The 13864-nt window shown below is 38.5% G+C and overlaps 1 protein-coding gene across 6 annotated transcripts in view; it reads right to left on the reverse strand.

Annotated features, from left to right (window-relative positions):
* Nucleotides 1–8394, reverse strand: part of CUNH3orf67 (chromosome unknown C3orf67 homolog) — a 287002-nt gene extending 278608 nt beyond the window's left edge. For 4 of the 6 annotated variants that reach the window (XM_032290323.1, XM_032290320.1, XM_032290318.1 and 1 more), the window contains exons 1-3: nt 7953–8394; nt 5218–5307; nt 4302–4395 (exon numbers count right to left, since the gene is read on the reverse strand). In XM_032290323.1, the coding sequence (XP_032146214.1) occupies nt 4302–4395; nt 5218–5307; nt 7953–7973 (205 nt within the window). In that variant the 5' untranslated portion in view covers nt 7974–8394. The remainder of the gene's footprint in view (nt 1–4301; nt 4396–5217; nt 5308–7952) is intronic. The other 2 variants (XR_004272463.1, XM_032290321.1) reach the window with 2 other exon arrangements.
* Nucleotides 8395–13864: the final 5470 nt, after the last annotated feature.

Raw genomic sequence — 13864 nt, forward strand, 5'->3', positions numbered from 1 at the left:
GAAACCAAAGGAATAAGTGTAGATACAGTACCAAGGACTGAGTCCAGGGGCACTGCAACATTAAGTCGAGTTGGGGAAAAGAGGAAGAACTACACAAGGAGGCTAAGAAAGAAGAACAGCGAAACAGGAAGAAAACTAGGAGTACGGACATCCTGGATATCAGTGAGGAAAATATAAGAAGGTGTTAACTTTCTCAAATGCTACTAATATGTAAAGGTGAGGGTTGAGAACTGTCCACTGGATTCAGGAAAATAGAGGCAGGTCAAAGCCATTGAGGGGTTTTAAACAGAGAAAGTCACAACAAGATAAAAATGATACTGAAGTGGGGGCCTGAGGAGGGCTGGGGAAACCTCATACCAGTGACCTCATCCTCAGAGCAGCTGAAAAGAACAATGCCAGGCTTCAGGGATGCTAATCCCCCAAGACATCATTTGATTCGGATGCCACAGGCAGAGAAAACAATGGTTTCAAATATGAGCCTCCAACAGAAAGCTCTGAAGAAGACCCTCCGAATGACATATGTGTGACAGAGCTGCTTCTCATATGGGCAGCTCTATATAACATGCTCCAGGGTGAAGAGCAGCAGGGATTTATTTATTTAGCTGGTGAGGGGTTTGCTCAAGTCTCATTATCAAGGCCAGCTGGTTACAATGAAAAATTAGGACCCAAATTGTCATAGTTTCATAATATGGCAAATTTAACAAACTTGTTGAACAGCAACCATGTACCCGGCACTACGGGGTACAAAGCAGATGATTCAGGAAGATACCTGCCAAAGAGAAGTGCACAGTCTGATAAGTACTATCGCCTATCACAATTTCCTTTATTTTGTGCTTGAGATCTCAAATACAAGTTAAATCAGAAATATGATTTCTTAAAATGAAAAGTGCAAATACTACCTAATACAGTCAGAAACACAATAGGGTGTCTAATGTCAAGTTTGCATAAATAAAGTGGATGTTTACTTTTAAAATAGGAATACATAATGGTAATTGAATTTAGAAATGTTAATTAAAAGCTAATTATCTATTCAAGGCATGTCATTTAATTTAAATTTAACTATACCAACTTCACATAGAATGTCGTTTTACATAAGTAAAAACAGCTATAAATTTCTGTTATCAAAAATTCCAAATAATCTTAAAGGCATTAGTGCAGGGCAGACTACATAAACTGTTTCATTTGTTACAGTGTTACACATGATATAGAAAAGCCAGATTTTAATTTAGGGCATTGTACAAGAAATACATTAAAAGATTCTTCTGTTTCTTAGGTTTTTTAAACAATTAAAACCATCATCTTTCCATTTAAAAAGTAATTATGACACATTAAACTTGGTTTGTTTCTTAAAAAAAAAAAACCTTCAGATAAAAACAGAAAAGCAGAGCTTATATTTAATCATTTAGCCTTTAGTAGAGGAGGAATCTTTCTCAGAATCAAATGACAAAGGTTACTAAAAGTGATTGATTTTATTAATAAGGTGACCATGTACATAGATGCTGAGTGCGCTAAATGAAAACACAGGTGGGCTTTATAAGTTAGGAAAAAAAAAAAAAAACAAAAGAAGTAACACTGGCTTAAGAACAAAGTCATGTTCCTGAAAGTCAAATGTATCCATCTGTCTTACAAAATCAATATCCTTGAAAAGATGGCCCCTGACTCTTGTAACAAGATGAAACTACAGTTTCAGATAGGTTTCCCTGGATCATCTTCGTTTACCTCATTTGTAAGTATAAATATATATGGAAATGCAAAACACCTGCTATTGCAGACACACACAAACTATTAGGAAAGCATAATCTTTAAATGGCAGTAAATTAAAAATTATTTTTAATGATGATTATCTCTTCTTTCCAGTCTCTTAGTTTAGAAAGAAACATTTGCAAACCACTTTAAAATAAATCATATTTCATCTATAACTTCTATAGCTAGTTTATGTCTTAGAAATCTAAAATATGTATGCAGTAGCTTGAAATGGTACAAATGTTACGTAAAGTACAGAACCTATATAAGTTTAGAAAACGGACTTAAAATTATAAAATCAGGTACCAACAGCAGGTCTTTTTATGGAGCTTCGGGCATGGTAGATATTTAATAAATGTCCTAATGAATGAAGGAATAAGTAAATGATGAATATAAAAAACAACTATTTCTATTTTCTAAATCACCTGAAATTTAGATTTAAAACATAGGACACAGTTGATAAAAAATCTAGTTAATCATTCTGATAAATCATATTCCTTAATCAATCAGTTTACTCAAAGTCTGATTTAGTGGCAGAGGCTTGAATTGTAACTCTGTCTCTGCTAATAACTGGGCTTCTGATAAATTTGGGTTATCTCTCAGAGTTTCTTCTGCTTTAAAATGCTGATCTTAATTTCTAAAGTAAATAAGAATTTAAATAGATTCTTTGGGTTTTTGTTAAATCACGTATTCATATCTATACTTTAATTAGAGATTAATATTAAAAGGTAATAAGCATATGAGTTGACATATCACTAAATAATGCTTTTTATCAGCCAGGCACAGTGGCTCATGTCTGTAATCCCAGCACTTTGGGAGGCCGAGGTGGGCAGATCATGTGTCAGGAGATAGAGGCCATCCTGGTCAACTAGTGAAATTTCACCTCTACTAAAAAAATACAAAAAATTAGCCAGGTGTGGTGGCGTGCACCTGTAATCCCAGAGACTCAGGAGGCTGAGGCAGGGGAATCGCTTGAACCAAGGAGGTGGAGATTGCAGTGAGCTGAGATCATGCCACTGCACTTCAGCCTGGTGACAGAGCTGTTGATATTCACTTGGGGTGGCTAGCAATATTAATTATTATGAAAAGTTATAGATTGTAATCTCAAACCTTTTGGAGGCCAAAAAGTTTTATTGAGGCAGGTTGAAGGCAGCTGCCTCATTAACGTTAGCTAAGAAAGAGACAGAGAAGATCAATGGCCTTACCCCACATCCCTTCGTCTCCATTCTAACTGTTTATTCTTGTTAATTTTGTGCTGGATGGCCCTCTCTGGGTAAGATCAAAGGAGAATTACCTGTTAGCATTTACTCTGGGTCCCCAGAACCTAAAGCTTTTACCAGTCATAAAACCGTTGTCTTAACCATGTTAATTATCCACAAGTGTGTTAACTTAGGACCTCTATTATAAAATCTTGAGGGAATAAATGTGTGGAAGAACAGGTAGTCTTGGTCGATTGGTTGCATTTCACCTTCTGAAAGCAGCTAACGGCCATCCCTAGCCCACCTGAAACACTGTAATGGTGTGAGAGTGGGTTCATTCATCGGTCCTTGAGTCAGGGTCTACAGGTCAGACTTCCACAGGAGGTGACCGCCATCTCACAGAGCAGGATTCCTTCTCAAAATAATAAAATAATAATAATAATAATGCTTTATATCATATTTCTGATACATTTTTTTCTCATAAATTAATTTCTTATAATTTAGGAACCCTGATTTCAAAGTTTAGCCTTGATGAGGAACCAACCTAGGTTTGTTCGTTTGTAAAAGAACTATCATGAGGATTAAGGGTTCATAAATATTAAATGCTTACAAAGCTCCTGGCACACAGTAAGTGCTCAATAAATACTATTATTATCACAATTAATGGCTGCTAAATACTCTTCTCTTCTAAATCTTCTTTAAAATACTAGATTTCTGGAAGATGGTGAGGTAAATACATATATATATGTATGCGTGTGTATATATATATATATACACACACATATATAATTTGTGTGTGTGTGTGTGTGTGTGTATACATATATATATATATATATATATTTTTTTTTTTTTTAAGAAGGAATCTCACTCTGTCACCCAGGCTGGAGTGCAGTGGCACAATCTCAATCTCAGCTCTCTGCAAACTCTGTCTCTTGGGTTCAAGTGATTCTCCTGTCTCAGACTCCTGAGTTCAAGTGATTCTCTTACCTAAGCCTCCTGAGCAGCTGGGACTACAGGCACAAGCCACCACGCCTAGCTAATTTTTGTATTTTTAGCAGAGACTGGGTTTCACCATATTGGCCAGGCTGATCTGGAACTCCTGACCTTGGGGTCCACTCGCCTCAGCCTCCCAAAGTGCTGGGATTACAGGCATGAGCCACTGTACCTGGCCATATTTTTTAAAAGGCCTAGCATAGTGCCTAGCATAGAGTTACCTTCTAAATTAAAAAAAAAAAAAAATTCTATCGCCTTACATAAACAGATGTCAGTAGCACTCATACTAACATGCCTGTTTATGAGACATAAAAGCATAACTTTGAGTCCAAAATATTAAATTTCAATATTAAAAATATTACTTACGGATTTGCTTATTTTCCTTTGGTAATTGAATTTTATTTGTTTGGCTGCTGCCTTCCAGGACAAACACAAAACTTTTAACTTCTTTATCAAACTCCTATAGAAAAAAATGAAAACAGTAGTTATCAAAGGATTTTTTTTTTTGGCTTCTACTATAAAATTGAAACTTCAGATCTACAGGGAAAAAAATCCCATATTCAAATGACTTAAAAGTAGGCTGAAACCTTAGTACTCTTATTCTGAGACTTGCTGGGAACTAGAATACAGAGACTTGGTGAAAGAACAAAGTGCAAGGGCATTCAAGGTCTTGACTGGAAAGTGACTGAAATTATGGATGATAGATTCTGGGCTGAAGAGAAAAGGAAGACAAAGAAAATAAATAAATAAATACAATGAAACACAGGAAAAGTAGAAAAGTCAATGGTCTAAAGGTCCCAATGAAGTTGAAGAACAGAGTGGAGTAACTAAGCAAGTGACCTTAAGAATAAAGATTGGGGTCAGAAAACGACATCTCAATGTCTCACTTACTAACTTCAGAGGTCCTATAGTTTGTGGTGATAAGGACCAGGGTAAGACAGTAGGGATGAATGCTGAAGCAGAGTGAAAGGATTGTTAAAGATGAAGAAATCAAGAAACTGAGAAGCCCAGGGCTTGGAGATGTTTTTATTACAGATACTGAAGTCATCTAAAATGATATATAGCAGGGCATGGAGTACAGAGGAGGGTTATGACCTGTGTGCCAAAGTCTTAGACAACTGAGGAGTGGTGTCTAGGACAGCTGCAGCCAACAATGTCATGAAAGGGTTTTGGAGGAAAAGAACAGGAAAAACAGTTCTGAAATTTGATCAAGCCCTTTCTTCTATAACCTTCACTCACATTTCTTCCCCTGATTTACGTGGCTCTAATTTCTAACACTTACTTTCCAAATCACAGATGGACTGCCAAGGATCTTCCATTTTGCTCCAGGATTTTTTCCTTGAGCACTGAAAATTTCAACAAATGCACCTCCCTAAAAAATGAAAACAAAATATTTAAAGTAAAAGACAAGGCTAACAAGGAAGTATTATCCAACACACAGTCTATAACCAGTGTCCACAGCATCTGTCAGTTAAATTGATCTGGGATGAAACATTATCCCTGTTATTACTCCTACTTTATACCTTGATTGTATCTAAACCACAACCATTCTGATTTGGGTCACCATGGATTAATGGTTTAAAGAATCTATTTTTAAAGCATGACAAACATTAAATAAGTTGTGCCATACAAAACTTACAGTATCTCAGTGTGGGACTCATTCACTTGATGCATACAGATCATTCTTGCAAAACATTTTATGTTTTACAGACTGTTTTGCAACCCACACTAAGGGGTTTAAACCAAATTCTTGAATCAGGCCAATACATTCAGGCAGTATTCTTTCAATACAAGTTTCCTAGTCATACTGACTGGGGCTCCAATACCGGCATTTTAAATAACTGACCTCAGAGTTACTTAACTTCTTGATTCTCCATCCATAAAATGGGTTGTTGGATTACCTAAGATACTAAACATTAACCCTCAAGCACAATACTCAATTCACAGCAGGGGCTCAACAGCACTCTCAGATATTCAAAAAATGGGGAGAGAAATTAAATAGTTTAGTACTAGTCTATAAAAGGCCTGGGAGGAATTCAGAGAAGTCTTATTTTGAGCAAGATATTCTTATATATGTAATACAAATTAATGTGAAGATCTACAAAATCTGTACAAGAGAAATCAAATATCATTTCTACAGACAGGCTACTGGTTCCCCATTGTAAACATGAGAACATGAAGGGACACACTATGTAACCACACTGAAGATATTACTGAATGTCCATAAGCTTTAATTATTTTTAAAAACGGAAATTGGTTGGGAGCTATGGCTCATGCCTGTAATCTCAGCACTTTGGGAGGTTAAGAGATTGAAACCATCCTGGCTAACATGGTGAAGCCCCGTATCTACTAAAAATACAAAAAATTAGCCTGGTGTGGTGGCATGCACCTGCAGTCCCAGCTACTCGGGAGGCTGAGGCAGGAGAATTGCTTGAACCGGGAGGCGGAGGTTGGAAAGAGGTGAGATCGTGCCACTGCACTCTAGCCAGTCAACTGAGTGAGACTTCGTCTCAAAAAAAAAAAAAGAAAAGAAAAGAAAGGGAAATTAAATAAGATGTTTATCTCTGAGGAATAATTTATTGCAAAAAATGAGAATCTGATATGAAGACTATGCTTTGAATTACAAACAATATGTGAGCAAATCTAATTTCTATAAGGAATTTCCAGCTTTTAATTTTCCTTAGTAATATAAAGATATTTTTTGCCTCTGAGTTGTAACACATAACACTTGAAGGTAAGACATTTAATATGTTCTTCCTTAGCCAGAGTTATGTGCAAACTGTAACATGGGATAGAATTACCATAGCTTATGAGGGCAGGTCATATTTCACTATGAATTTTAAATTTGAGACAGCTAGTTGTTTTAAAGGAGAAAAATCCTCATACTTGATGAGACAGCAAACTCTCCCTGCTGCTTTTTGCTTTCCTATGTTCTCCAAGTTCCCTGTAGTGGGCACATGCTTTTTTTTTTTTTGATAATATACTTTAAGAAGTGAGACAAAATCTCTAAAAGTGTTCCAGCCCAATTAGTGATATCGAATGGGATAAAAGAAAGAGAACTGCAGACTACTCCGAGGACACTCCTAAGGAGGCAGGTAGTGTTGGGTGAAAAGGCAGAAGCAATAAAGAGGTGGAGACCAGTGGAGGACTGATTAGATACAGTAAAAAACTTTCATCAGAACAGCCGGACTAGCATCGTAAACATACTGTAAACAACGAGTGTAGCCTCATGCAGAGGTGACGAAGGGAGAGCAGTAGGGAGATGTCCATTGAGGTAAAAAAAAGCAGGTCACGCACGGAGACACTCTACGATACTCAAAGTTACTGAGGACAACCCAGAAGCAGTGTTTCTCCAAGTGTAAGCCTTGGATCCCCTGCAGAGGAATCACTTGGGGGAAGTAGTTAAAAAGGTAAATCAAGTGACTCCCATCTAGAGATTCGGATAAGGAAATCTGCATTTTTACAAGTACCCCAAGAAATCCTGATGTACTCCAATGTCTGAGATTCACTGATTCCCAGTTCTGGAAAAATAAAACAGCTTATAGCCAAAGTGCTTATTTTCTTTCTTGGTGTAACTAATGCATCGATTCACTCATTCACTCATCTAAATTGCTTCTGAGATACCAGTGTTGAATGAATATTGAGTCTCGAAGGCGCTTGTTAAAACTCAAGATTTCTGGGCCCTGCCCTCAAGATTCTGATTCAGGAGGTTTCAGGGGGGCTTAAAATCTGTATATTAAACAGAATCACAGACAATTAATTCACACACCTTAAGAAACACTGAGCTGGAGAGTGAACAAAAGCCAAATCATAGGCCCTAGACATTCGTTTTGCTTTCTCTCTGGGTAACTTTTCTTTCTCTCTGGGTCAATAGCATTCACTCATTAATTCTGCCTTCCTCAAGAAAAAGACCTTATTATGGGGGGTAGCGAGTGCACTTTATCCTCACCCTGATCACGGGCTACCTTACCCAAGAGGAGAAAAATATAGACAGGTTGGAGAACCGCTTCGGGTTACCTGGTACTCATTTTTGAACATTCCCGCAGGGGTCTCAGGGCTTGTGGGCACAGAGTTCAGGGTTTCCAGCGAGTGGCGTGACCCTGACGGCTGGAAATCGGCTGGCGGGAACCCAGGAGCCCGACGGGCGGGGAAGGGCTTCGTGCTTGGCCCCAACTTGAGCAGGCTCTTCTCAGCCCCTCCGGCCCCTGGTCAGCTCCATCTCGGGCCCTCGACCCGCACCATTGCGGCCCCAGCCTCCAGGGTGCCCGGGTCTGGGGAGGTCGCAGCTGCCTGGACGGGCTCCGGGCCGTCCTAGGGAGTGATTGTGTGCGTAACCTACGTGACGGGGCGACTAGCGGAGCCACCGACAACCGCCAGCTCGCCTAGAAAAGCGGGCGCGTTGCTGCTGCCGCCCCACCCCGAAATCCGACCAGCGAGAGGGCAACGCCGAGCGCCACCAGCGTTCCGGCCACGCCCATTGGTTCCCACCGGGCGCCTGCGCATTGCGCTCTCTGGGCTTAACGCCAACGGGCACGGGAAGCTACGCGGTGACGTAGCGTTGCCCAGGCAACCGCGGGACTCCTGAAGAAATGGTGGAGGCTTCAAACAGTGACCAGCACTCCCCTTAGGTCATGACCTCTGCCCCCTAAAAAGCCTAAACTCAGCGTGGATTAGGACTATGCCAGGTACTGGACTCTTTTAGTGTACCTGCTACATCCGCTTGATCTCTACTCGTGGTAAACTTTGATAACTGGTAGGTTCCTGAAGGATACAGTCATGGACTCATGGAGCCCTCACGAGGTCTTTGGTTCGAAGGTCCCCAAATTTGGGTTCGTTGAGGCAGTAAGAGGGTCTGCTGGACCCTTTCATTGTTTCAGAAGACCCTAGGAAGCCAAGAGTTTTTGTTGAAAATAACTTATATTATCGATACTAGCACTTGCTTAAGTGTAACTATTGTTACTTTATTTAGTTTCTAGATCAGAACCACTTCTTACATGGAAGGTACAATTGTTAATTTTTGGCTAAGGAACTGTGGCTCAGAAAGGTTAAATGGCTTGGCCAAACTCATATGGCACCAGTTAGAGATTCTTGTCTGATGCTGTACTCATGGCTGAGTTAGGTCAATGGCATAGGTTAATACTCATAAAATCCCTGCTGTAGGCCGAGTGGCTCACAGGTTCACAATTCTGTGAGGTGAGGGTTTGTCTCCTTTCATTTGACAAGACTGAGATTCACAGTTATTAGGAATTTACTCAAGGATACAGTGTTGGGTTTCATTTATGTTTTAGTCTAAGGCCCAGTATCATTTCACTTCACCCGAAACCCTCAAACATTTATTGTCCTATCATATGCCAACTACTATGGATTATGTAAGGGATGCAAAAATGAATGTTATTTGAACCTGCTCCTTACCAAAGAAAAGAAGAGCAGGTAAGGAATAAACCCTCTTGAACATTCTAAGCCAAATAACAGATGGAAGGGAAATAGAAGTGGGGCCGTGGCACAGCTATACATTGCAGGATAGTGTCTAGAATCAGACTTTCTGATTTCTAGACCATCAAATTTAATTCAACAGCAGTTTCTTGCAAGGCTTTGTGCTGGAGGCTTTGACAATTGTGATCAATTGACGTGGTCTCTGTCTTATGTAGGTAAGTTTGTGGGGGACATTTACCTACTAATTGTTTTAACAGTTTCTAGGAACATAAGGTGTTTCAAATTCTATGCTAAGAGACTGAGTGTGCACTGAATGGCCCCACCTTCATGGATCTTACATAGGGGAGTGAGACAGATGATAAATAAAATAGCAAATAATTACAACTTGTGATAAATATCATGAATTCTCCTGGGAGTAACATTGGATAAGTACATTAGTTTTTTGTGGCTGCTGTAACATTACCTCAAAGGGAGTAGCTTAAAACAGCAGAAATGTATTATCTCATAGTGCTGGAGGCTGATGTCCAAAATCAGTGTCAGTAGGGCCACACTCCCCCTGGTGGCTTTAGAGGATAATCCATCCATTCTTTGCCTCATCCAGCTTCTGGTAGCTGTTGGCACCACCTTGAATTGTGGCTCCATTTCTCCAGTCTCTGTCTCACCTCCATGGTCACATTGCCTTCTCCTCTTCTGTGTGTGTTTTGCCTGTGTGTCTCTTATAAAGAGGATTGTAATAGTATTTAGGACCAACTTTGATAATCCAAGGGAATCTCTTTATTTCAAGATAATTGAATCACATCTCCAAAGACCAGTTTTTCCAAATAAGGAAACATTTACATGCTCCAGGGAGTTGATGTGAATATCTTTTTTGGGCCACTGTTAATAATTAGGATGGCAAATGGTGTAACGAGAATCCGGGAAGAATCTAGGGGACATCTTATGGCTTCTAACAATCTACCTGGGTCTCTGAAAAGGGTCTTTTGACACCATAGTTGAAATGAAATCCACAACTTTGCCCCACTTTATATTCTTTCTACCTCTTATGATTTCATGAGTTAGTTAATATGTTTATCATTTATCTTCAACTAAAAGGGTGAATAACCTCAATTTATTGATAAAAATGAGCTACGAGTTGAAAATGAATAATTACAGTGAATCAGTAAGTCTTATTATTTAGGTGTTTTTGGTTTTGATCACCAGTTTATTCAACTTAAGACTAGAAAGAAAGTGTCCATTTATTTCAATGTCCTTACTTCCTAAAGAGAAAATAATAGTCTAAAGCCAAACATTGTATCCTGACCGTCCTAACTTCTAACAAGTTCAGGAGACTTAGAGTTGGATTTTCATTAGCAAGCATGGTATAGGGCCAGTCCAAGCAATGGGTGAATCTGAAAGCTGCCCAAGTTTATCAATGTTATTTTGACTATGGTGAGAGCCACCATTAACAATGACAATGGTAGCAATAATGAAAAATTAAGAGTGTGCAGTACTTTTACAGCATGAGTTCAAAATCAGAGAAGGGAGGAAGTCCAACTTTGCAATAGCAAGTACTCTTCAATTTGGTTGAATGCAAGCTGTGAACAAAAACTTGGATTTGACTGTGACTTGAAGGATATCTAGCAGTATTCTGAAAAAAAGTAAAAAGCTAGCCTGCCCAAACAACTTGGCTTAAACCAAGTTATTTATGTTCATTATAATAGACAGTGAAACAATTTCTTTAATTGCTACAATTTTTTAAGAAGTTGGTACATTTAGTAATTGAGTTAAATTGCTTAACTCAATTTGACAACATTAAGAATTAGTCACTTTACAAGCTGTAAAGTGCTTGCCTTTGTTCTACAAAGAAAGTAATTTGAAAAAAAAAGAAAGTAATTTGGTGGTATATTAATATTAAAGTATATTGGATAGTATTTAAAATGTAATAGACTAGAAACTGTTTTTAAAGGGTGGCAGTGTTTGTATGCCAATGTAGCCATTCAGGTTAGATGAGTATGATTTTCAATTTGACAAGAAATAATATTCTTTTGATCTAAGAATGTATTGTATTTACCACAATATTGTTGTAGTTTATATTTTGGTTACAGTACATAGCAAATTATTTGGCTAATAGGAAGAAATAAGATATCTGTTTCAGCAGAATTTGTTCTGATGCACAATAATGTAGAATGTTGACTACTTGAAGGGTTATTTTAATTTTTATGCATTATGTAATAGCTTTATGAGTGATAATGCTGATAGGAAAATTTTGAAACTGGGCCTATTTTATAATTTTAAGCAAGAAAAATTAATGCTACCAAAGTTACCCATTTGACAGTTGATTTGAGAATAGTGGTATCTTCTCTTTTCCAGAAAGTATGGAATGGTAAAAGTTTTTGAGGGTTTTACTGTTTTTAGATTTTCTCCTCAAATGGGATTTTCCCCCTTCCCAGGTCTACAAGATCCTGTGGGGACTATTTCTTACCTGTACCTGTACATTACCAAGTACTACAAAAGTCATACATAAATTTAAAATTTCTAAAACCAGCTACCACTTGAAAACTTTCTCAGGAAAACAAAACAAAACAAAACTGTCCCAGTAGTTGGATCTTTAGGTATGAATACTTTCCTAAAGCAGTTTTACATAGCAAGAACTTAGATTTAGAAAAACGAGCCAACCGCATCTTTGAATGGAATAAATTAATTGAGTGGATATTTAATACTGATGTTTTTTACAATGACATAAATGATCAAGGCTTTTGAAAGAAAAGTTAGATCTAAGTAGCAAGTTTTTCTTGGATAACTTTCCCTAACCTAAAGTCAGTTAGTGTTGATTTGTGATAAGAGGGTTGTAGAAAACTGGATGTCTACATGAGAAGGAATGAAATTGGACTCTTGCTTTACTTTTTAATTTATGTAAATGAATTAGCTCAAAATGAATCAGAGACATAGACCTAAAACTATAAAACTCTTATAAGAAAACATGGCTGGGTGCAGTGGCTCAGGCCTTTAATTCCAGCACTTTGGGAGGCTGAGGTGGGTGGATCATGAGGTCGAGAGATCGAGACCATCCTCGTCAAGATGGTGAAACCCCATCTCTACTAAAAATACAAAAAATTAGCTGGGCATGGTGGCACGGGCCTGTAATCCCAGCTTTTCAGGAGGCTGAGGCAGGAGAATTGCCTGAACCCAGGAGGTGGAGGCTGTGGTGAGCCTAGATCATGCCATTACACTCCAGCCTGAGTAACAAGAGCGAAACTCTGTCTCAAAAAAAGAAAAAAAAAAAAAGAAAGCATAAGGGGAAAACTTCATGACATTGGACTTTGCAATGATTTCTTAACAACCTAGAGTAGATCCAGCTGCATGTAGGGGTCAGAAACACTATCAGGTTTCCTTTCTCCATATTGCTTCCTCTGGGTTGTCTCAGTCCTTAGACTGGTTCTCTTTAGGTTTACAAAATGGCTGCAGCATTCTCAATTTTACATTCTCATATCACTAAATAGAGCATTTGGGACTAAAGTCCTGAAGTTCACTTCATTTGGATCAGTTTAGGTGATTTGCCTATCTCTGAACTAAACTCTATGATCTAGAGGCTATATGCTTAAGACTAGATTAAGTGTTCATTCTTAAACCAGTCACTGCAACTAAGGAAATGAGATCTATTGATTGGCTGGGAATGGGGTACCAATCAAATATATAACTAGGAATGGGGAAGGATTGCTTTCCTAGGGAAACTCTGGGTCCTCTTATAGGGAAGGAGGAAGATGGATATTGGGCAGCCAAAAGGAGATATTCACTCACTCTAGTGATTATTTTAGAAATAACAGACACCAGACATGTATACATACACACACACACACACACACACACACACACACGTATGTATATACATACATATATATACACATATGTATATATTCTAACTATACATGAATAATTTAATAAGAAAGAAAGGTTCTCTAACATTCTTTACGTGATTTGATATACATGTGTATAATCCAAGTATCATAGGCCCTTTTCATTATCTCAGGATTTATGTTAACTCTTAATATCCAAGTCTAGATTCTTGGATTTTTCCCTATTCTACCTGCTTAGTAATAGGGAATCCAATGTTACTGGATATCCGTGTATTTCCACAATTTTTTTTTCTATTGAGATGGAGTTTTGCTTTTATTGCCCAGGCTGGAGTGCAATGGGGCCATCTCAGCTCACTGCAACCTCTGCTTCTCTGATTCAAGCGATTCTCCTGCCTCAGCCTCCAGAGTAGCTGGGATTACAGGCATGTGCCACCACACCTGATGTGTTTTTAGTACAGACATCATTTCTCCATGTTGGTCAGGTTGGTCTCAAACTCCTGCCCTCAGGTGATCCAGCTGCCTCAGCCTCCCAAAGTGCTGGGATTACAGGCATGAGCCACTGCGCCCGGCCTATTTCCAGGATCTTTAAATGGATACTAAGTAGCCAGGAATCACTTTGGAAGTGATTACTTGACTGCATTTTTTTCTGAGACCCAACATTTT

Source organism: Sapajus apella, unplaced genomic scaffold (assembly GCF_009761245.1).
Source record: "Sapajus apella isolate SASKATOON/1434 unplaced genomic scaffold, GSC_monkey_1.0 scaffold23, whole genome shotgun sequence".
Lineage (NCBI taxonomy): Eukaryota > Metazoa > Chordata > Mammalia > Primates > Cebidae > Sapajus > Sapajus apella.